Source organism: Narcine bancroftii, chromosome 3 (assembly GCF_036971445.1).
Source record: "Narcine bancroftii isolate sNarBan1 chromosome 3, sNarBan1.hap1, whole genome shotgun sequence".
NCBI lineage: Eukaryota > Metazoa > Chordata > Chondrichthyes > Torpediniformes > Narcinidae > Narcine > Narcine bancroftii.
In genome coordinates, this window is record NC_091471.1 from 329,567,731 (window position 1) to 329,590,860 (window position 23,130).

The 23,130-nt window shown below is 43.3% G+C and overlaps 1 protein-coding gene and 1 long non-coding RNA gene across 2 annotated transcripts in view; one reads left to right on the top strand and one right to left on the bottom strand.

Moving 5' to 3' along the window:
• The window catches only part of LOC138756572 (uncharacterized), a 30,740-nt gene extending 7,649 nt beyond the window's left edge, over positions 1–23,091 (bottom strand). The window contains exon 1 of the long non-coding RNA XR_011353163.1: positions 21,710–23,091. This is a non-coding gene — a long non-coding RNA (uncharacterized lncRNA). The remainder of the gene's footprint in view (positions 1–21,709) is intronic.
• Positions 1,299–3,160, top strand: LOC138756571 (uncharacterized). The gene is made up of 2 exons (XM_069923007.1): positions 1,299–2,107; positions 2,706–3,160. Exons 1-2 carry the CDS (start codon positions 1,391–1,393, stop codon positions 2,745–2,747), a joined length of 759 nt encoding a protein of 252 aa, XP_069779108.1. The 5' UTR covers positions 1,299–1,390; the 3' UTR covers positions 2,748–3,160.
• Positions 23,092–23,130: the final 39 nt, after the last annotated feature.

The window sequence follows — 23,130 nt, forward strand, 5'->3', positions numbered from 1 at the left end:
GAGGAAGGGGCTACAGCCGGTAATTGAGACCCTAATACGAGACGGACTTTTGGAGGAATGCATGTCACCCTATAACACCCCTATACTCCCAGTAAAGAAGCCGGATGGATCCTATCGTCTAGTTCAGGATCTGAGAAGTTTGAATGCTATTGTTCAAATCCGCCACCCGGTGGTGCCCAATCCCTATACTATCATGAGTCGGATTCCCCCAGACCATGAGTGGTTTAGTGTTATCGACCTGAAGGATGCCTTCTGGACGTGCCCACTAGAAGAGGGAAGTAGAGATATGTTCGCGTTTGAATGGGAGAATCCATGGACAGGTAGATGGAGGCAGCTTCGGTGGACCGTATTGCCCCAAGGGTTCACTGAATCTCCGAACCTGTTTGGACAAATGCTAGAACAGATCTTGGCGGACTATCCACGGTCCGATGATTCCCAACTGATGCAGTATGTGGATGATCTGCTGTTATCAGGACCCAAGGAACAGGAAATGAGGGGAGATACAATTAGACTCTTGAATTATCTGGGGGAAAAGGGTCTGCGAGTGTCCAGGAACAAGTTACAGTTCGTTGAGAGGACTGTGGTATACCTGGGACACCAGATAAGTAAAGGACAGAGACGGATTACCCCTGAACGGATTGCGGGAATCACCAGAATGCCGTTACCCCGTAATAAGAAGGAAATAAGACAATTCCTGGGGCTCTTAAGTTACTGTAGGTTATGGATAGAGGACTACTCAGCGTTGGTGAAGTTTATGTATGAAAAGCTGACAAATGAAGATGAATATCCATTGAAATGGACCCAGGAGGAGAAGGGATGGTTTGAAGACTTGAAGCATCACCTGACGCGGGCCCCGGTACTCACTCTGCCCTCTTTAAAACAACCCTTCCAGCTGTTTGTCACTCATAACCAAGGAACAGCTGTGGGAGTTTTGACGCAGGAAAAAGGCGGTCAGCGACACCCAGTGGCTTTCCTGTCCAAAATGATGGACCCAGTGTCTCGCGGATGGCCGACGTGTATCCAGGGAGTAGCGGCTGCTGCTCTGTTGGTGGAGGAGGTACGCAAACTCACTTTTGGAGGAAGGATGACTGTGTACACCTCCCATTCTGTGAGTGTTCTATTAGCACAAACCGCCCATCGATGGCTGACTGATTCCCGCATATTAAAGTATGAGACCATTTTAATGGTCGGAGAAGACCTACAGTTTGCTAAGAATAATAGTTGCAACCCAGCTCAGTTTTTATACGGCGGTGAAACAGGGGAAGAAGTGGAGCAAAACTGTGTCGAGTTGACGGATCTCCAGACCAAGACCTGAGAGGACCTTTGCGATACTCCCCTGGGAGAGGGATATGAATTCTACATTGACGGCTCCGCCAGATGTGTTGACGGAATGAGGAGAAGCGGGTATGCCATAATAGAAGGAGATGCTTGGGAAGTGGTAGAATCCGCGAGGCTACCCGGAAGCTGGTCGGCACAGTCCTGCGAACTATATGCCTTGCAGAGAGCCCTCAGAGTACTGGCAGAGAAAACTGGAACAATTTACACTGACTCAAAATACGCATACGGGGTAGTGCATACCTTTGGTAAGATCTGGAAGGAGCGCGGTCTGATTACATCAAGAGGAAAGGAATTTGCACACGAACAGATGATTACTCTGACTTTGGAAGCCCTGACATTACCCCGGGAAATAGCAGTGGTCTACATACCAGGCCATCAGAGGGCAGATACCCCGACCGCAATTGGGAACAGACTGGCTGATGAAGAAGCCAAAAGGGCGGCCATGCAACAGGAAGTCCGTTTGCTGACCTTAATCCCAATAAGACAAGGTATAAAAAAAGCTCCCATTTTCACTGCTAAGGAAGAAAAGGACATGGCTCAGCTGGGCGCAAGCCAGCTGCCTGATGGAACATGGAAGACACCGGATGGAAGAATGGTTCTAAATAAGGAAATAACTCGCAATATTTTAAAACACCTGCATCATCAGAGCCACTGGGGCACCCAGGCCTTGTGCGACACAGTGCTTCGAGAATATGTGTGTAAGGGGATCTACACCTTGGCCCAACAGGAGGTGCAGAACTGCCACATCTGCACAAGAATTAATAAGAAGGTAATGAGGACGAGTACCGTGGGAGGTCAACCGTTGGCCATACGCCCCTTCCAAAGAATCCAGATTGACTTCACAGAGTTACCTCAAGTCCAAAGATGGAAGTATCTGTTGGTGGTGATAGATCACTTTACCTGATGGGTGGAAGCCTTCCCAACAGTAAATGCTACAGCCTCCACAGTAGCTCGCCTCCTCCTAGAGCAGGTGATCCCCAGATATGGCATAATGGATTCTATAGACTCGGATAGGGGTCTACATTTTTGCTCCAAAGTCCAGCAATTGATTTGTGATGCATTGCAGGTCTCTTGGAAATTGCATACCCCTTGGCATCCACAAAGCTCAGGGAGGGTTGAACGTATGAATGGAACCCTAAAGACGCAATTGACAAAATTAATGGTGGAGACTAAAATGCCTTGGATAAAGTGTCTGCCCCTGGCCTTATTGAGAATTCGTACTGCCCCACGCAGGGATGTGGGGGTGTCCCCTTATGAGATGATGTTTGGGTTTCCCTTCTGGAGTACAGTTGAGGGGTGTCCCACCTTGGGGGAAGGGGATATTTTTGTTAGGAACTATTTACAGGCACTGTCACGCTCTCTTACAGATTTACGAAAGAGGGGACTATTGGCACAAACACCACCTCTAGACTTTTCTTTACACAAGGTGGAACCGGGAGACTGGATTCTCATCAAAACCTGGAAAACTGAAAAACTCCAGCCACAGTGGGAAGGTCCATTCCAAGTTCTCTTGACTACAGAGGCTGCAGTACAAACAAGAGAGAAGGGGTGGACGCACGCATCCAGATTTAAGGGACTTGTAGAGGCGCCTCAGGACCCTGATACGGACTCAGATTGGACTTGTGTTCCTGGAGACAAACCTCTTATTTTGCGATTTTGCAGGAAGACTTGATTGACAATGTTATTGTTATATGCTTTGGTTTTTCTTGGTTTGCCTATGTCTTTGTCAGGTCTGAAGTGTAAGAAGTGCAGAGACACAGTAGTCCTTTTTCAGGACCGCACTTGGGAAAGAAAGGAGGGTAGTTTCATTTCCCATACCTCAGTTCCTAAGAGATGCTGGGCAGAAAATACCACCCAACATCCATATACCCCTTGTACGGAGAATGAGGGAAGTAGTGTGGGTCATCATATACAGATTCCTAATAGTACTCCTTTCCCTCTTAACGGTTGGCCCTGAGAGGGTGAGTCAGGCCCACCATGCCCTGATGGACTCTGGTTCTGCATACACCAGCGTACTGTTCCGGTAGAGAGTCTCATTCCACACTCGGGAGTGCCTGCCGTTCGCAAAATCGCTGATAATATTCGCACTTTGTCCCATGTACCAGTCCAGACCTGGCATCCTTTCGCAAAATTAAATTGGTTGGACAAATGGTTTGGAGGAACCTGGTGGCGCACCTTATTGTGGGTCATCGGGGGTGTTTTGTTCCTCCTGCTTGTTTTACCCTGTCTTATTCCCTGTCTGCGCAGCCTAGTGATTTCGATGGTCCATCAGACCATGCAGCCAGGGGGCCTGGGAGACCCAGTTAGAATTTTACTTCAGCATGAAATTGATTTATCAGAAGATGGTTCTCTTCCCTGGGTTAAAGCCCCCATTCAGAAATAGTACACACATTTTAAAGAAAGAAAGGGGTGGATTGTTATAGATAGAGAATTTAGGTTAAAAAGGGCTTAAGTTAAAATGTGATGATTAATCATAAAAGGGGAAGCCAGAATAGACAGGGAGCTTACCATAAAAGTTTAGCTGGACAATGTTATAACAAACAGAGATCTTTCATGGTCACAGAGAGACATGTAGGAGCCAAAGATTGATAAAAGAGTGAAAAACAGAATTTAGTGTGTGCAGAGTTCGTAGTATACGTGACTAACATGATAATTACAAATGCAAGTGTACTTAGAATGATTTTGCAAAAACTAACCAATTAAAACAGTGTTAAAGAGGAGGGGAAGGACAAGCAAAAAAGGTATAAAAATCAATGCACTGTATGTATCGGGGCTTGACTTGGCGAGTCCAACTCTGCAGACTTGTAAATAAAGCTTGTCGTGTCACCGACTTTAAAGAGACTCATGTGTGAGAATTTGTACTTCTGACAGAGGGGAGGGTGGAAGGAGGGTGGCTGGAAAAGGGTGAATGAAAAGGGAGAGTGGATGGGAGAGGGTGGATGAAGAGAGGGAGACGCAGGAAGGGAGAGAGGGTGGATGGAGGGAGGGAGCAAGGGAGGGTTGGTGGAGAGGGTGGACAGAGGGAGGGAGGGTGGATGTAGTGAGGGTGGATGAAGGGAGAGTGGGTGGATGGAGGGAGGGTGGAAGGAAGATGTGGATGGAAAGAGATTGGGAAGAGAGGGAGGGAGGAGGAGAGCCCTGAAGCCTTTCTCCCTCCTTCCTCTTTTGTCCCAACCAATCACCCTCTTCAGCTCTCACCAACTCCACAGACCCCACTCTGTGCACTTGCTCCCCCTCTCACCCCCCTTCCCTACCCCCCTCCTCCCTCCCTCTCCACTTCCTTTCTTATTTGGCTCCTTCTCTTTCTTTCCCTCACCCTCTTCACTAATCCTCCTCAGATCAACTTTGGCGTCTTTTCGTCACTTCCCCTCCCTGGCCACCTTCGATAAACCTTATTCCCAATGACACGGTTCCACTTCCGGTCCGGATTGGCGCCCTCCTCAGGACGTCTCTGTTCCTGCCCAACTCTGCAACTCCGGTGGCCGCCAGGACAAAGATCCTGTCTCTGTCCTGTGGTAAATCCACCGAACCGATCTATTCAACATCTATTGTGATTGTAGTAAAAACACTTAAATCCTGCAGGAACCAGCATTTCGGTGTCAGAGTTTTTACTACAATCCGTCATGGAAGGAAGATCTTTTCCGGTGACTTCACCATCCTCCACAGGGTCGTGAGGTCCAAATTGGTCCAGTTTCCAAACCAGGCAGTTGCACAGGATGTTCTTGGTACATCCTCTGTAGAATGTAGTGAGGAGGGTGGGAGATGGAATGAAGACAGGGGGAGGGTGGGAGATGGAGTGGTGGGAGACCGAGTGTGGGGGGGGGGTGGGGGGGGTGGGAGATGTAGTAAGGATTGGGGGGGGGCGTGGGGTGGAACATCGTGTTGTCAAGGATTCCATTTTTATTTTTTAATTGTTCAAGTGACAAAATTAAATAGGTTTTGATCTTGACAAAGTGATGACTTTTTTTGAATATTTTATATTTGATTTTTAGACTCATCTGAATCCCATTCACCAACACATTATTTTCCAACAGTACTGCATATCATAGAGGAACTACTTTATCCCCTGCCTCTCTCTCCCCCTCACGTACCCTAATACCACAAAACAAGGTTATATTAAGGCTCAATCATTCACCACAAGCCTACTCTATGCGATTGATCTAAGGCTTTAATAGCCTGAAACATCAGGCACGTCTCTACCTGCACTAACCCACCGAGTCGCTCATACTCGCATTTGCTCTGTCTATCCCCCTCATAATTTCAAACACCTCGATCAAATCTCCCCTTGTGGTGGTACACCACCAGCCTACTGCAGGGGGCAACCTCTGTACCTGCAGGAGTGTAAGGGGACAGGACAACACCTGGCCGCTGTAAATCAGTCGGCCTGAATGGATCAAGCCCCACCCAGTCGGATGTCAATCTCCCTCCAGGATATAAGCCTGTGCCGGCCTCCCGAGGCCTCACTCAGAGTTGCTACAGCCACAGCCAGCCTGGCTCTGTGGAAGTCTTTGTGGATTAAAGCCTGTTGTACAGTCTTTATCTTTGTGTGTGTCTGATTCTGGCTAACAGTGCACCACACCCCTTATTCTTCTACACTCCAGGGAATAAAGTCCGAACCTGTCTAACCTTTCCTGAAATCCGAGCAATTTCCTTGTAAATCTTCTCTGCACTCTTTCTATCTTATTGATATCTTTCCTGTAGTTCAGTGACCAAAACTGCACACAATGCTCCAAATTTGGCCTCACCAATGTCTTGTTCAACTTTCCCATAATATCCCAATTCCTGTGCGCAATACTTTGATTTATGAAGGCCAATGTGCCAAAAGGTCTCTTTATGACCCTGTCCACCACTTTCAGGGAATTATGTCTCTGTATTCCCAGATCCCTCTATTCTCCTCAGTGCCCGACCGTTCATCGTGTACGTCCTTTCATGGTTTGTCCTTTCAAAATGCAACACCTCACCCTTGACTGCATTAAACTCCATCAGCCATTTTGCAGCCCATTTTTCTAGCTGGTCCAGATCCCTCTACAACCTTTGAAAACCTTCCTCGCCGTCCACACCACCTCCGATCTTAGTGTCATCTGCAAACTTGCTTATGCAAGAACATAAAAATTCGGAGATGGAGCCGGCCATTAGGTCCTTGTGCCTGCTCCGCCATTCCACGTGATCGTGGCTGATCTGATGATCATCTCCACCCACCTGCCTTTTTCCCATATCCCTCAATTCCCCAATGATTTAAAAGTCTACTCAAATATATTTATTGTGGTCGCCTCCACTGCACAGTGAAAAGGGAAAATCACCGGAGAAGAAAGAAGAAGGCCTTACCTGCACGTCGGAGCAGAGAGCCACCATGGAGAGGAGCGGCCAATCTCCAATGTTGGTGAGTCCCCAGAGGAGCGATGTCCTCCCGACCGGCGGACTTCAAAAATGGCTCAGAACCAAGAAGAGTTGCGCAGTGCGCAAGTAAAAGAAAAGGCTAACGCCGACGGGAGGGGGACTCAGCTGAGGAGCTGCCAGCTGCAGAGCAGCCAGCTGAGAGGCTCCCAGTATAGGGGTGTTCGGCTGGGGGAAGTAAGCAAGAAAGAAAAGAAGAGTGGTGAGAAAGAGAATGAAGGGCTGGAAGAAGGTGAGTGGCAATGGGTCGATTGACAGGGGGACGACTTGCGGCAGGAGGCCCAGCAGTGGGTCAGCCTGCAGCAAGGGGCCCAGCGGTGGGTCGACCTGCAGCAGGAGGCCCAACAACGGGTCGACCTGCAGCAGGAGGCCCAACAACACGAGATACACCAGCTGGAGGCCCAGCAAGGATACTGAAACAGCTCACCAGAGAAGGATGGAGATACACAGATTATAGATGTGAGAGATGGGAAAATTGACCTAAAATTATGAACATGGAAGAAACTAAAGTTCATCAGTAAAATGGCTGAAACCAGTTCAAACAGGATAAGTTTGGGGCTTAGGATGCAGGAAAGCAGAGTCAGCACGATTAACATAAGAATCTTCTATCCTCTGTGACAAGACCATAGGACTAAGATAAGGAATGGTAAGGTACAATAGAATGTAGGAAGTTGAGGTAGTCTGGATCAGATAAGGGTCTCCTAGCCCTGGACAGAAGTACCAAGTCATACATTTCTAATTAGCTAACCATACACAGATTTATACATATGAAATTAGCCAACCCTAGATAGAATGAGTCAACTCTGCATATCAAGAGACTGTAGCCCCGAGAATCAGGAAGGTGTGAATAAGGACAATGACATGAAGGGACACCGACAGGATAACCCCCCCTGGTTCTCCAAGTATACTGAAATTGCACGTAGGCAGGCAGGATTGCCTAATGCCAAACCTCTCCAGCAGGAGGCAGAAGAATGTAAGGGGGAGGGTATTCCTACACTGAAATCAACTGTATAAAAGTTGGGTGAGCCCCAGTGTGTGTGTGTATTCCCAGGGTAAGGGGAAGCACCCAACTTTGCATTGTTGTAGTAATAAATGTTCTTTGTTCTCAATTTTTGTCTCGAGCAATTTCTTTAAAGGTACTTTAATTCCTAACAGAGATACACAGATTATAGAGAAGAGAAGATGACGCAGACATAGATACAGACACAGAAGAAGAGGAGGAAGAAGACCAAGAATTTCAAAGGAAAGAAGAAGGTAAAATAGAAGGACAAAGTTTAGATAAAGCTTTTTTTGAAGAACAAATGAGGTCATTAAAAGAATGGCTATCATTAGAATGTAGTTCAATCAAAAGAAAAATGAAAAGAGCTGAAGACAGAATGCAAAGCTTAGAGTTGGTCATGACTGAAATAGGGAAAAGAGTAGAAAATGTGGAGGAACGAGAAGCTATACAAATGGAGATAAATGATTTAAGAGGGAAGTTGGAAGAGAGCGAAATTTTTTTTAAAGAGACAGAAGATTTATTGTCACAAAAAATTGACGTCTTGGAAAACTACAGTAGGCGAAACAACATAAAAATAGTGGGGCTGAAAGAAGGGTCAGATATGAAAGAATTTATAAAAGGATAGATCCCGAAGGTGCTGGGAATAACAGACTCACATGAAGAAATAGAAATCAAAAGGGCGCATAGAGCGCCAGTACTGAAACTGCCACCACTTCAAAAACCGAGATCCATATTGGTAAAACTTCAAATATATACGACAAGAGAAAACATACTGGAGCAGGCAAGAAAGAAGGTTGGATAAGACAATAAGCCGCTGGAATATAAAGGACAAAAAATATTTTTTTTACCTGGACATTAGCTTCGAACTTTTAAAGAAGATGAAGGAATTCAACACAGCGAAAACAATCTTATGGAAGGAAGGTTATAACTTTATATTAAGACATCCAGCAGTACTCAAAGTATTTATTCCTGGGGAACGGAATAGACTGTTCTCAGAACCAAAGAAAGACCAAGAATTTGCTGAACATTTACAGGACAGGAGAAGAGAGGAAGAGCAGTGACAAGAAGGATGACTGGCAAGAAAATATAAAGATAATATATATATATGAAGGTTTAAAGATGGATAAGAGAAGAAGGAAGAAAAAAAAGAGAGCTTTGTTATTAGTAAAGGAAATTAGTGTTCTCTGGGGGGGCTGGGGGTGGGAAAATAAGGTCACTGCGAAATCAGTTGATGCTTGCGAGTAAGTTCGCAAACTGAATGGAAAGGGGAGTTGAAGTTGCCGTCAAGGGCCAAGGGGCAATACAAGGAGGGGAGGTTCATTTGGGGTTAAAGAGTTATTGCTTGTGGGATTGTTGGGGTATTTCATGTCTTAAGTGTGTTGTCATATATTGAGATTAAAAAGGAAAACTTAAAAAAACAATAATTAAAAAAAAGGGGATGAAGGTGCTGAAGAGGCAGAAAAGAAGTGAAAATAAAGATATGATGGCCACGTTGGACTATATGACTACACGTTAACAGAATATATAACCAAGTTTAATTGTATCCCATTGGGGGAAAAAAATCACATATAATTTAAAAGACAAAATTACAATGTTTGAAAAAACCTGGGAACCATATAATGGAACATAACAGAAAGCGCCGGCCTCGGACCACCACCACCCAAAATGATAAGATAAACACGATCAGATTTAATGTGAATAAGTAGATGATACGTCTTTTTTGTTTGTATTCCTTTTGTATAAAGATATTGTTTTATTGTATTTTATATGTTTAATATTTACTGTTTTTGGAAGGGGGAGGGAAGGGGGAAGGGAGGGATGGGGGAAAAAAAGAGAAAATGTCATTGAATATTTAAAGAGATGCATCTGTAAATATATTGGTTGATATGGTTCATAGTGCGATAAATAATTACAAAAGTCAGGAGACCAGAACTGCACGCAGTTCTCCAGATGCAGCCTCACTGGGACCTCGTACAGTTGCAGCAGAACCTCCCTGCTCCTAAATTCAATCCCTCTGGCGATGAAGTCCAACGATCCTTCTCAACAGCCTGTTGCACCTGCAAACCAACCTTTTGCGATTCATGCAACAGCTCTCCCAAGACTGAAAAACACAATGATGGACTGAAAAAAATCCAATTAATGGTGGAATGTATTCTTTATTCTGAAGATGTTTGGGGAAGAATTTCTCAAATATCAGCGCCTCTAATTCCTCGGGAGTTTGCGAAGGTCTGGTACGACATCGTAAACCCTGGTGAATTTCTAAAGGTGCGGCGGAGAGTGTGCAGGCCAGCTGATATGGGGACACCAATACCACCACCCCCACCAACCAGCGTAAACCTCTGAAAGAGGGAGTGGACACAGCCCAGGAGCATCAAGAGCAAAACACTCCCCACCACAGTCAGGAACATCCACAGGGGAATGCAGCCATCGGGGAGCAGCAGTGATCAAGGATCCATGCCACCCAACATGCACCCTGTTCTCACTGCTGCCGTCATGAAAGAGGTCTAGGGGGTGGGAGGAGTCACGTGATGGAGTAGTGGCCGGTCAGGGAACTCCATCCCTCTCCGGAAAAGTTTAAAAAAAAACACAGAAAACACAAAGGCACAAACATAAAAATTAAAATAAAGTGAAAGTAAAGGTGGGAAGAAAATGGCAGTGAAGAAAGAAAAGTCGAAAGCAACGGGAAGAAGAGAAGAAGAAAGGACGTCAGAAGAAGAAGGTGAAGGCCTTACCTGTCCGAGGAGGCCCGCCACGGAGAGAGAAGCCCGCTCACTAAGGTCAGTTGAAGTCCTGAGCTCGGAACTACAAAAATGGCTCACGGAGCCAAGTAAAAGTGCGCAACCGCGCATGCGCGAAGAGTCGCGCATGCACCATGCGCATGAAAAAAATAACACTGACGGGAGGGGGGACCAGCTGAGGAGTCGATCTCCACAGCTGAGAAGGACAGCTGCAACACAACAACAGGAAGAGAACATAGAAAACAACGAGAACAAGAAAGAAGAGAGTAAAAAGAAATCGAGGAAACAACAGATGACCAACCCTGAGGAAGAAGAAGAAGAACATAGAGAAATGGAAGAAGAAGGGAAAGGCAAGACAATGGATATATTTTTTTTTAAAGAATATATGGAATCAGTAAAAGAATGGCAATTACAAGAATTTAGTGAAATAAAAAGAAGAATTAAAAGTACAGAAGAAAAAATGAATAGATTAGAGATGGTCATGTCAGATATAGGAAAAAGAGTGGACAAGGTGGAAGAACGAGAAACTGCCGTAGAAATGTAAGTAGAGGACTTAAAAAAGAAATTAGAAGAATCTAATAAAAAAGTTAAAGAGACACAAGAGCTGTTAGCTCAGAAGATAGATATAATGGAAAATTATAATAGAAGAAATAATATAAAGATAGTGGGCCTTAAGGAAGATGAAGAAGGCAAGATATGAGAGAATTTATAAAAGATTGGATCCCCAGGGTCCGAGGAAGACCAGAATTACAGGAAGAAATGGAAATAGAAAGGGCACATAGAACATTAGCCCCGAAACCACAGCCACAACAAAAACCAAGATCCATTTTAGTAAAATTCTTAAGATATACAACAAGAGAAAATATATTCGAGAAAGCAATGAAAAAAATAAGAGAAGACGAAACGCCACTGGAATACAAAGGTCAAAAATTTTTTTTTTATCCAAACATAAGTTTTGAACTCCTGAAGAAGAGAAAGGAGTTTAATACAGCAAAAGCGATCCTATGGAAAAGAGGATATAAATTTATGCTAAAGTACCCAGCGGTACTTAAAATAGTTATTCCAGGGCAGCAAAACAGTCTATTCTTGGATCCGGAGGAAGCACGAAAATTTGCAGAACAACTACAAAACAGGCTGAGAGATGAAGACATGTAACGAGAGTAAAAATGACCACGAACTATATGTATGTGTGTATATGGGTATATATATATATATATATGTGTGTGTGTGTATGTATATATGTGTGTAAATGAGTGTATCCGTATTTAAAGGAAAATATATAGAGTATAGATAAGAATTAATAAGGGAAAGAAAGGGAAGAGAGGAAGTAAGGAGGGAATTAAGAGAATGACCTTTGTTATATATGAAAATTGAAATCTTTTCTGGGGGGGGCTGGGTGGGGAGGAGTTACGGTCACTGCAAAATCAGTTGACGCTTGCGAGTGAATTCGCAAATCCAAATGGAGAGGGAAAATGTGGTTACCCGACAAGGGATAAAGGGCAACTCAGGAAGGGGAGGGGATAGTGGGGTTAAACAAATTTTAGATAGGAGAATAAGGGAAATGTTTGATGTTTTAGAAATGTTGTCTTATAAAGTGTTCAAAACAAGAAAGCAGAAATGGATAAGAAGGAAAGGTGATGATGAGGAAATGGAAAGGAATGATAAACAAAGTATGAAATGGCTACGTTGAACTATATGACTTTAAATATTAACGGAATACATAACCAAATCAAAAGGAAGAAACTGCTAAATTTACTGAAAAAAGAAAAAATTGATAAAGCATTCGTGCAAGAAACACATTGAACTGAAATGGAGCACAAGAAATTAAAGAGAGATTGGGTAGGACATGTAACAGCAGCATCATATAATTCAAAAGCTAGAGGAGTAGCTATATTAATCAGTAAAAATGTACCAATTAAAATAGAAGAGGAAATAATAGATCCAGCAGGGAGATATGTAATGATAAAATGTCAGATATATTCGGAGTTTTGAAATTTACTCAATGTATATTCACCTAACGAAGAAAATCAAAAATTTATGCAAGATATTTTTTTGAAGATAGCAGACACGCAAGGGAACATACTAATAGGAGGGGATTTCAACCTTAATTTGGATTCAAACATGGATAAAACTGGGAAAAAAATTAACAGAAAGAACAAAGTAACCAAATTTATAATAAAATCGATGAAAGAAATGCAACTTTTGGATATATGGAGGAAACAACACCCAAAGGAAAAGGAATATTCATATTATTCGGGAAGACATAAAACATTCTCAAGAATAGACCTATTCCTGTTATCAGCTCACATTGCAAGACAGAGTAAGAAAAACAGAATATAAAGCTAGAATATTATCAGACCACTCACCCTTGATATTGACAATAGAGTTAGAGAACATCCCTCCAAGAATGTATAGATGGAGTTTAAACTCCATGCTAGTTAAAAGGCAGGATTTTAGAGAATTCATTGAAAGACAAATTAAAATGTACTTTGAAATAAATACGGAATCAGTGGAAGATAAGTTTATACTATGGGACGCAATGAAAGTGTTCATCAGAGGGCAAATAATAAGTTATGTAACCAAGATGAAGAAGGACTACAATCAGGAAACAGAGCAGTTGGAAAGGGAAATAGTAAATATAGAAAAAGAATTAGCAATGAAGGAAGACACAACTAAAAGAAGAGAATTGGCAGATAAAAAAATAAAATATGAAACACTACAAACATATAAGGTGGAGAATAATATAATGAAGACAAAACAGAAATATTATGAACTAGGAGAAAAAATGCATAAAATTCTAGCATGGCAGCTTAAGACAGAACAAACTAAGAGAATGGTATTGGCATCAAGGAAAAAAGTCAAACAAATCACATATAATCCAACGGAAATTAATGAAAACTTCAGAGAATTCTACGAACAATTATACCAAACTGAAAATGAAGGGAAAGAAGACAAAATTGATGAATTTTTAACTAAAATTGAACTACCAAAATTACAAATAGAAGAACAAAATAAATTAACAGAACCATTTGAAATAATAGAAATACAAGAGATAATAAAAAAACTACCAAATAATAAAACACCAGGAGAGGATGGATTCCCAATAGAATTCTATAAAACATTTAAAGATTTATTAATTCCTCCCCTCCTGGAAGTAATCAACCAGATTGATAAAACACAAAGCTTACCAGATTCATGCAAAACAGCAATGATTACAGTAATACCAAAGACAGGGAAAGATCCACTTGCACCAGCATCATATAGACCAATATCTTTACTTAACACAGATTATAAGATAATAGCTAAACTATTAGTAAACAGACTAGCCGACTATGTACCAAAAATAGTAAATCTAGACCAAACTGGATTTATTAAAAAAAGACGAACAACAGACAATATTTGTAAATTTATTAACTTAATTCATACAGTAGAAGGGAATAAAGCTCCAACAGTAGCAGTTGCTTTAGACGCAGAGAAGGTCTTTGACAGAGTTGAATGGAATTATTTATTCAAAGTATTACAAAAATTTAGTTTACCAGAGAAGTATATTAATTGGATTAAAGCATTATATAAGGGACCATTAGCGAAAGTGACAGTAAATGGATATATATCAAAGCAATTTAACTTAAGCAGATCAACAAGGCAGGGATGCCCACTATCACCCTTATTGTTCGCGTTAGATATAGAACCACTAGCAGAATTGATAAGAACAGAAAATAAAATGAAAGGGATAAAAATAAAAGACAAGGAATATAAAATCAGTTTATTTGCCGATGATGTTATAGTATACTTAACAGAACCAGAAATATCAATAAAAGGATTACATAAGAAATTGAAGGAATATGGAGAAGTGTCGGAATACAAGATTAACGTAAATAAAAGTGAAACAATGCCAATGAATAATGCGGATTTCTCAAAATTTAAGAAGGAATCACCATTCAGATGGCAAATGCAAGCAATAAGATACCTAGGTATACAAATAAATAAAAATCTCGGCCAACTATATAAACTCAATTATTATCCACTAATGAAAAAATTACAGGACGATTTAGAGCATTGGAAAGATTTACCACTAACACTAATAGGAAGGATAAACTGTATTAAAATGAACATTTTCCCAAGGATATTATACCTATTTCAGGCATTGCCAATACACTTGACAGAGAAATTCTTCAAGGAGTTAAAGAAAATAATAAGGAAATTTTTATGGAAAGGGGGGAAACCGAGGATAGCACTAGATAAATTAACAGAATGGTATAAACAAGGAGGCTTACAACTGCCAAACTTTAAAAATTATTATAGAGCCGCACAATTAAGATACCTATCAGATTTTTATCAAACAAGGGAAAAGCCAGATTGGACTAGATTAGAATTAGATAAAATAGGGGAAAAGATACCTGAATACATATTATATAAAGGGGATGAAAAATTGGTACAACATAGAAGTTCTCCAGTATTACATCACCTACTCAATATTTGGAAGAAGATTCATGTAGAAAGGAACAAAACAAATTATCAATTACCAAAACTAATATTGACCCAAAATAAGTTACTCCCTTTTACAATAGATAACCTTTCCTTTAGAGAATGGGAGAAAAAAGGGATCAAAAGAATAGAAAATTGTTTTTCAGGAAATAGATTATTATCCCTTTGAACAAATGAAAGATAAATACAATATAACTCAAGATACAGTGCTGGCATATTACCAATTGAGATCCTACTTGAAGGACAAATTAGGAAGCAGTCTGAGTTTACCAGAGGGAAGTAACTTTGAATATGTGATTACAGATACAATGATAATCAAAAGATTTATAACAAATATGTATATTAAACTGCAAGAAAAGGAGAATGAGGAAACAAATGGTAAAACTAAACAAAAATGGGAACAAGATTTAAATATAAAGATAAAAAAGGAAACATGGGAGAAGTTATGTTCTGGAACGATGAGAAATATAATAAATACGAGGTTACGTATGATACAATATAACTGGATACACAGGCTATATATTACACCTCAAAAGTTAAATAAATGGGACCCAACAATATCTGATAGATGTTTTCGATGTAAAAAAGAAATGGGAACAACAATTCATGCAATCTGGACATGTGAGAAAGTAGAAAAATTTTGTGAAGATCTAAACCAAATATTAAATAAAATTACAGAAAACAATATACCAAAGAATCCAGAGATCTTCCTCCTATGTAACATAAAAAACAAAGAATTTGGAATTGATTTGGATGATGCACAAAAAATATTTGTTAAGATAGCTCTAGCCGTAGCAAAAAAATGTATTATGTCAACCTGGAAATTGGAAGATAATTTGAAAATACGACAATGGTATATAGAAATGAATAAATGTATTCCATTAGAAAAAATAACATATAGTTTAAGAAATAATATTGAAATATTTGAACAAATATGGGAGCCTTACATGAAACACAATAGAGAAAACCTACCTGGGACATTCACTACCTAAATTAACGAAAGGAGAAGGAAATGAAAAGAATTGACTCAGAGGAATTTCTTGTTTATTTTTATTGAATGACAACATTGTTTGACTGGTTTAATGTATCCTAGATTTTGTACTTTAAATGGACGGGGGGGGTGGTAGGGAAGGTGGGATGGGAGGAGGGAGGGTGGGGGGGAGAAAATGGCACTGTATATATTTGAAAAGGAAAAAGTATGTATCATGGTTAATGTGGTTTATGGTGTGAAAAATAAAAAATTTTTAAAAAAAAATAAGGAGGCTTACAACTGCCAAACTTAAAAAATTATTATAGAGCCGCACAATTAAGATACCTATCAGATTTTTATCAAACAAGGGAAAAGCCAGATTGGTCTAGATTAGAACTAGATAAAATAGGGGAGAAGATACCTGAACATATATTATATAAATGGGATGAAAAATTGGTACAACGTAGGAATTCTCCAGTATTACATCATCTGCTCAATATTTGGAAGAAGATTCATGTAGAAAGGAATAAAACAAATCACCAATTACCAAAACTAATACTGATGCAAAATCAGCTAATCCCTTTTACAATAGATAACCTTTCCTTTCGAGAATGGAAGAAAAAAGGGATCAAAAGAATAGAAAATTGATTTTCAGGAAATAAATTATTATCCTTTGAACAAATGAAGGATAAATATAATATAACTTAAGATACAGTGTTGGCATACTACCAACTGAAATCCTACTTGAAGGACAAATTAGGAAGCAGTCTGAGGTTACCAGAGGGAAGTAATTTTGAATATGTGATTACAGACACAATGATAATCAAAAAATTTATAACAACCATGTATATTAAACTACAAGAAAAGGAGAATGAGGAAACAAATGGTAAAACTAAACAAAAATGGGAACAAGATAAAGAAGGAAGCATGGGAGAAGTTATGCTCTGGAACTATGAGAAATACAATAAACACGAGGTTACGTATGATACAATATAACTGGATACACAGGCTATACATTACACCTCAAAAGTTAAATAAATGGGACCCAACAGTATCTGACAGATGTTTTCGCTGTAAAAAGGAAATGGGAACAACAATTCATGCAATTTGGACATGTGAGAAAGTTAAAAAATTTTGGGAAGATCTAAACCAGATATTAAATAAAATCACAAAAAGCAATATACCAAAAAACCCAGAGATCTTCCTCCTAAGTAACATAAAAAACAAAGAATTTGGACTTGATTTGGATGGTGCACAAAAAAGATTTGTTAGGATAGCCCTAGCTGTAGCAAAAAAATGTATTATGTCAGCCTGGAAATTAGAAGATAACTTGAGAATACAACAATGGTATATAGAAATGAATAAATGTATTCCACTAGAAAAAAATAACATATAATTTAAGAAATAATATTACAATATTTGAACAAATATGGGAGCCATACATGAAACACAATAGAGAAAACCTACCGGGGACATCTACCACCTAAAATGACAGAAGGAGAAGGAAATGAAAAGAATTGACTCAGTGGAACTTCTTGTTTATTTTTATTGAGTGACAACATTGTTTGACGGGTTTAATGTATCTTAGATTCTGAACTTTAAATGAATGGGAGGGGAGGTAGGGAGGGTGGGATGGGAAGAGTGGGGGGGGGAAAGAAAATGACACTATATATATTTGAAAAGAAAAATGTATGTATCTTGATTAATGTGGTTTATAGTGTGAAAAATAAAAAATAAAAATAAGAAAGTGATATATGGTTTATCCCAGGTGTGAATAGGGAGCTGGAGGTAGGTCGACTTTAGGTCAATTGTCGAGAAGACCTTATAGCGGGCTATCTCATTGACCATGTTAGCTATTCAGGGTAGGGGGTAGGAGTCCAGTTGGGTGTACTGGTTTATGGTCGGGCTATAATTGATTACTATCCTCGGTTTGCTACCCCCCTTGGGCTCTCCAGGGACTGGTGCTGGGCTCTCTGATACCTAATGCCAGAAGCTGCTTCACTTCTGCCTTAATGAAGGCACTGTAGGCTGTGCAATAGTGCCTGCTCTTGGCAGCTATGGGCTTGCAATCTGATGTAAGGTTGTTGAAAAGGGCGGGTAGGGTTACCTGTAGCGTGGAGAGGCTGCAGTTGGATTGGGGGCAGTCGCTGGGCTTTGAGCTGTGGAGTGTAAGCGAGGGGAGGGGCCTGCCGAAGGTGAGGGTAAGGCTTTGGAGGTGGCACTGGGTCCAGCCCTAAGAGGACTGAGGCACAGAGCTGGGGCATAACCAGGAGTCTGAACCCTTGGTATGTTTCCCCTCCCCACCCACTGTCAATTCCACTGAGCAGCACCCGAGGGTCGTGATGGATCAGACCTGGGCAGCAAAAGTGATGAGCTAGTTCATGGGATAGGTTTTGAGCTTTAGTGTCCAGGCCACATTCGGGCACACAAAGCTCTCAGTACTACCGCTATCGAACAGGGATTTTGTTACTTTCCCATCGACAGTCACTGATCCCCGATGGATGAGGCGAGTAGCAGCCAGCAGTTTCCTTCCAGGGCGTGGGGTGCGTCGGGTGGGCAATCGGGTATGTGCCCACGTTGACCATGTCATCCTGTCGATGTGCAGTCGGGGCCGGCTGACCCAACTGGCAGTGAAGCTGGAGGTGATGTAATCTGAGCGAGCAGAGGTGACGTCATCTGTGCAGGCAGAAGTAGTTCGGAGGAAGATGGCGGTGCCCAGGGTGAGCACACTGCAGAGGTGCGGGTCGGTGGCTGAGCCGGAAGTGACGTCAGCGATGAGGGCAGAAGTGACGGGGTAAGTAATGGTGTTGCCTGGTCCTTGCACATAGTAACATTTGGGTGGGCTCTCAGCTGGTTGCAGAGAGCCACAGTGCTCCTGACGGGCCTGGAAAGGTACACCTTAGCGAAGTGGCCTTTCTTTCCGCATCAGGAACAATGCGAGTTCCTCGCCAGGCAGCCTTTGTGGGATTGCCTGTCTGATCCACACCGGGACCCGCAGTACTTACAGGGGTGAGCTGTGCCAGCGGCTGAGATGATCTTCTCCACTTAGGGCCCTTCGGTGATGGCAGTTGTTTGCATTTGCCAGACCGGAGGTCTCTGCATGATGGGCTGCTGCCTCCAGGGAGCGGACCTCCGCCATTGTCTTGGTAAGTGAGGTAATATTTTCCTCCTACACTTCCTGTCGGGCACTCAAGTGCAGCCCTCGCATGCAGGCATCCCTGATCAGTCGCTCCACTTCCCCTTCGGTCACCCCAGTCTCAGCCAGGCACGGGAGGGCTAGCTCACACAGGGCCCCCAGAGAGGCACCTGCCATCTCACCTGGCTGCTGGAACCTGATGCTGAGCAGGTACCAGGCATTGACCATGTTTGTCAGGGGCTCGTACAAGCTCTCCCGGACAGCCATTGCAGGTTCGTAGTCCGTGCAGTCCTTGATGGCCTGGAAAGCTCGTGGGCCCAGCTTGGTGTGGAGCACCATGAGCCATTTCTGGTTGGTGTTGATCACCTCAGCCAGTTCTCAGAGAATGCCTGGGCCCCCGGGTGTTGGGGATCGATCTCCAGGCTCCCAATTGTCAGAAACCTCTCCCTCTTTGTTTTTACTGGAATAAATTGTGGTGCGCTAAGGTAGCAGCAAGCAAATACAAAACTCAAAAGACTGTACAACAGGCTTTATTCCAGTAAAAGTCTGAACACCAGTTCAAGCCCTGGTGGCTCCCATGTGACTGGCTCAGAAGGGTGGTGGGATGGGCCGGCTCCCTCCGCACTGTCCCATCACACACTCCCAGGGTCGGACACAGAGCAAAGCTCTCCACCCCATCCCGTCACACATTTCCAAGGTCAGACACAGAGTGAAGCTCTGTGTCCCATCATGCACTCCTGGGGTCATAGACACAGTGAAGCTCCCTCCACACCGTTCCATCACACACTCCCAGGGTCGGACACAGAGTGAAGCTCCCTCTCTCCTCTCCCCATCCCTCTCTCTCTCCCTGACTCTCTCTCTCTCCCCATCTCTTTATTTCTCCGTCTCTTTCATCTTTCTCTCCATACCTCTCTCTCTCTCCCATCTCCCTGTCTCTGGAATTTCCCTCCAGGTACAAGGGTTGAGTGGTTACTGAGTTCAGAACCTTGCATTCTGGTATTTGTGTATAATTCTGTATCCATTAATGTCACTATTAAATCTTAGCAAGTCAACATTGAAAGCCCAGTGATGTGCTATGGGTTGTTCATTTCCACCCCCCACCCCCCCCCCCCCCCACCACTCCACATATCCCTGTTCTTCTGGCAGTCTGCTGCGTGATCTGACCTCCTGCTCCCCTGCTCAGGGTGAGGCCACCGTCTGGACTACCCTGTCTGCTGCCGGGAACCCTTGCTGCCTCTTCGGAGTGGGGTGGGGTTGCAGCACAGGAGGGCCATCCTCTCATCTTGCGCCTCTCTCTCGTGGTCTCTTGTTGTGTAGAGGAAGTATGCAAGGCGACTGGTCTTTCCTCGGCATGGTCCAGCAGGAGGAATGTTCCGCAATTTCAGTGGTCAATGGCCGGAGAAGAGAAGGTTCACATCAAGGGCCATGCACCTGGCTCAATTATCCTGTCTCACTGGAATGATTCTGGGAATTAAAGGGTTATCATACGAGGAGTGTTTAACGGCTCTTGGCCTATACTCTTTGGAATTTGGTGGGGGAGGGGGATCTAGCTGAAACATTTTAAAAGATGTGGACAGAGTAGATGTGGAAATGTTGTTTCCCCCATAGTGTGAGAGTCTGGGACAACTTCAGGATTGAAGGGCATCTGCTTAGAACAGAATGTGGAGGAATTTCTTCAGTTGGTGGGTTGAGAATCTGGAATTTCGAGATTTGATTTACTGTCACGTAATAAAGACAATGCAATATTACATGGAATTTGCTTTCGTCTGCCAGAGGTGGACGGATTCACCATGGTCAGAAATTCCCTGAAGCACCTCTTAAAGTCGGAGAAAGAGAAGCAAAAGAGTATTCCCTCCACCTCCAGAGTCGCTGAGTGTCCATGGAGTCCAGTCCAAATCGTCGGCGGCCCGATCTCCAGATCTGAACCTCCGATATGATCGGGAAGCTCTTCAGTGCCCTCGACGCCCTCTCACGTCCCAATTCCGAAACCTGGTATCCCCTTCAGCCAGTCTCCAGAAGCCCAGTGTGAGTCCCTCAACCACAGTCACTCGCAGGCCGGGTGGGTTCCTCATCTCAAGTCGCCAACAGACTTCCACCTGTGTGTGCCTAAGCCGCAGAGCCCCAGAATTAGTTGTGGAGACTGGGTCATTGGGTGTGTTTAAGGCAGAGGTCTTAATTAGCCAGGGTTATGGGGAGAAAGGCTGGGGGATTGGGGTCATGGCAGAACAGATTGGCTCATGATGAAATGGTGGGGCAGATTCAATTTCTGCACCAGTGTGGTCCTGAGGGAGCATGAGAGTCAACCTGTCCCTGGTACAGCAGCGGAACCCACCACTGAGTAGACTGGTAGGTGACTCAGAGGCTACTCGGTCCCTTGTGGTTGGGGGGGGGGGGTGGTGGGGAGAAAGATGAACAAATAAAACATAGTGAACCAATTTATTTGGCAATACAAAATTTATATCTCTGACAAACTCGTCTTCACAATTTTCAAGCCACAGAACATTGCCTACACTGTTTGCTGTTATGCAGTCATATTTTATTATGCAACAATTTATTCAGTCACCATCCCCATCTGTAACTGTCCCAGGCGGGTGATCGCTGTCCTGAGTGGTCACCGTCCTGGGCACTCACCCCCACCCCCTCCTCACCTGACGGATAGTACACCAGAAGCATTGTGGGCTGTTTGCCAGACACATTCGGACACGCCTCCACTTTCTCCTCGCCAGCCCCCACTTTCTCCTCGCCAGCCATTTGGATCTTACCAATTTGGGAAACTGACTGGTCCAGACCAACAAAAGGTGTTCATTGGGCATGATGAGAGGAGAGGTGGGAATTGATTTTGGCTCGGAAAAAGGGGACACAGGGAGAGCTGGGAAGAAGGAGACAGAAATGAAGATGGCGGGGGTGGGGTATGTAAAGGAAACCGGAGAAGTCGACGTCACTGCCATTCAGTTGGAGGGTGCCCAGATAAAAGATGAGGTGTTGACCCTCTGATCTGCAGGCGCTCTTAGTCAGGCCGTGTGCGAGACTGCAGCCAGACACGACAGCAAAGGAGCGGGGAACTGGAATGGGCAGCCACTGGGAGATCCACACTATCACAACGGACAGAGCCCAGGTGCTCGGTGAAGTGAGTATCAGGATAGGGCTGGAGATGTGGCACCAATGAGTGATCCCTGCGGCGCTGGAGTACAGTTGCGGGCAAGGGCTCAGGCCCGAAACATCAGTATCTTTGCTGACGGATACTCAGCCCGGTGTTATCTGTGTGTGTTAACAATAACGGCATCTTCAGCCTTCCATGTTTCAAATGAGGAAATGCTATTTTAATGTTGCCTCTGCGGAGATCTGAATCTACAGTAACCTTTCACCCGCACTTGCTTCATGAGGATCCATCTCCCTCTGGTCTCCACCCTCATTCCCAATGCTTACGAGAGGGAAAAAAATACCTTGCTCTGATTTGGAAGGGTGACCTCTGATTAACTTAAACCCTGGGGACTCTGAAATTCCCCCTTGCCCACCCTTTCACAGCATTATCCTGTGCCTGGGATCATGATCAGAACTGATTGTCATGAACGAGTCAGAAAATTTATTGTTTTGCCTCAGCAGCAATCACGGGGGCAGTCAGAGAAACTAGGTACCAAAATAAACAAGTGGGGGATAAAGGGGGGGGGAGAGGGAGGGGAAAGAGGGAAAAAAGGGTAGAGGGAGGGGGAAGGGGTAAAAAGGGTAGAGGGAGGGGGAAGAGGAAAAAGAGTAGCAAAGGAAGAGGGGACAAAGGGTTGAGGGAAGGGGAGGGGAAAAAGAGGAGAGGGAAGTGAGTAGAGGGAGGGGGAAGAGAGGAAAAAAGTAGAGGGAGGGAAAGAGAAGAAAAAGGGTAGAGGGGAAAAGAGGAAAAAGAGTAGATGGAGGGGGAAGAGAAAAAGGTAGAGAGGGAAGAGGGGAAAAAGGGTAGAGGGAGAGGGAAGTGGGTAGAGGGAGGGGGAAGAGAGGAAAAAAGTAGAGGGAGAAGAGGAGAATATGGAGAGAAGGAAGGAGAGAGGGTAGAAGAAGAGTAGAGGGCGGGATGAGTGTC

Excerpts from the sequence above, each read along its gene's own strand:
- LOC138756571 (XM_069923007.1), top strand. The coding sequence starts at position 1,391 with ATGAGGAGAAGCGGGTATGCCATAATAGAAGGAGATGCTTGGGAAGTG. Across the intron at positions 2,108-2,705 it reads GCACAAGAATTAATAAGAAG|ATTTACGAAAGAGGGGACTA; the intron begins GTAATGAGGACG and ends GCTCTCTTACAG.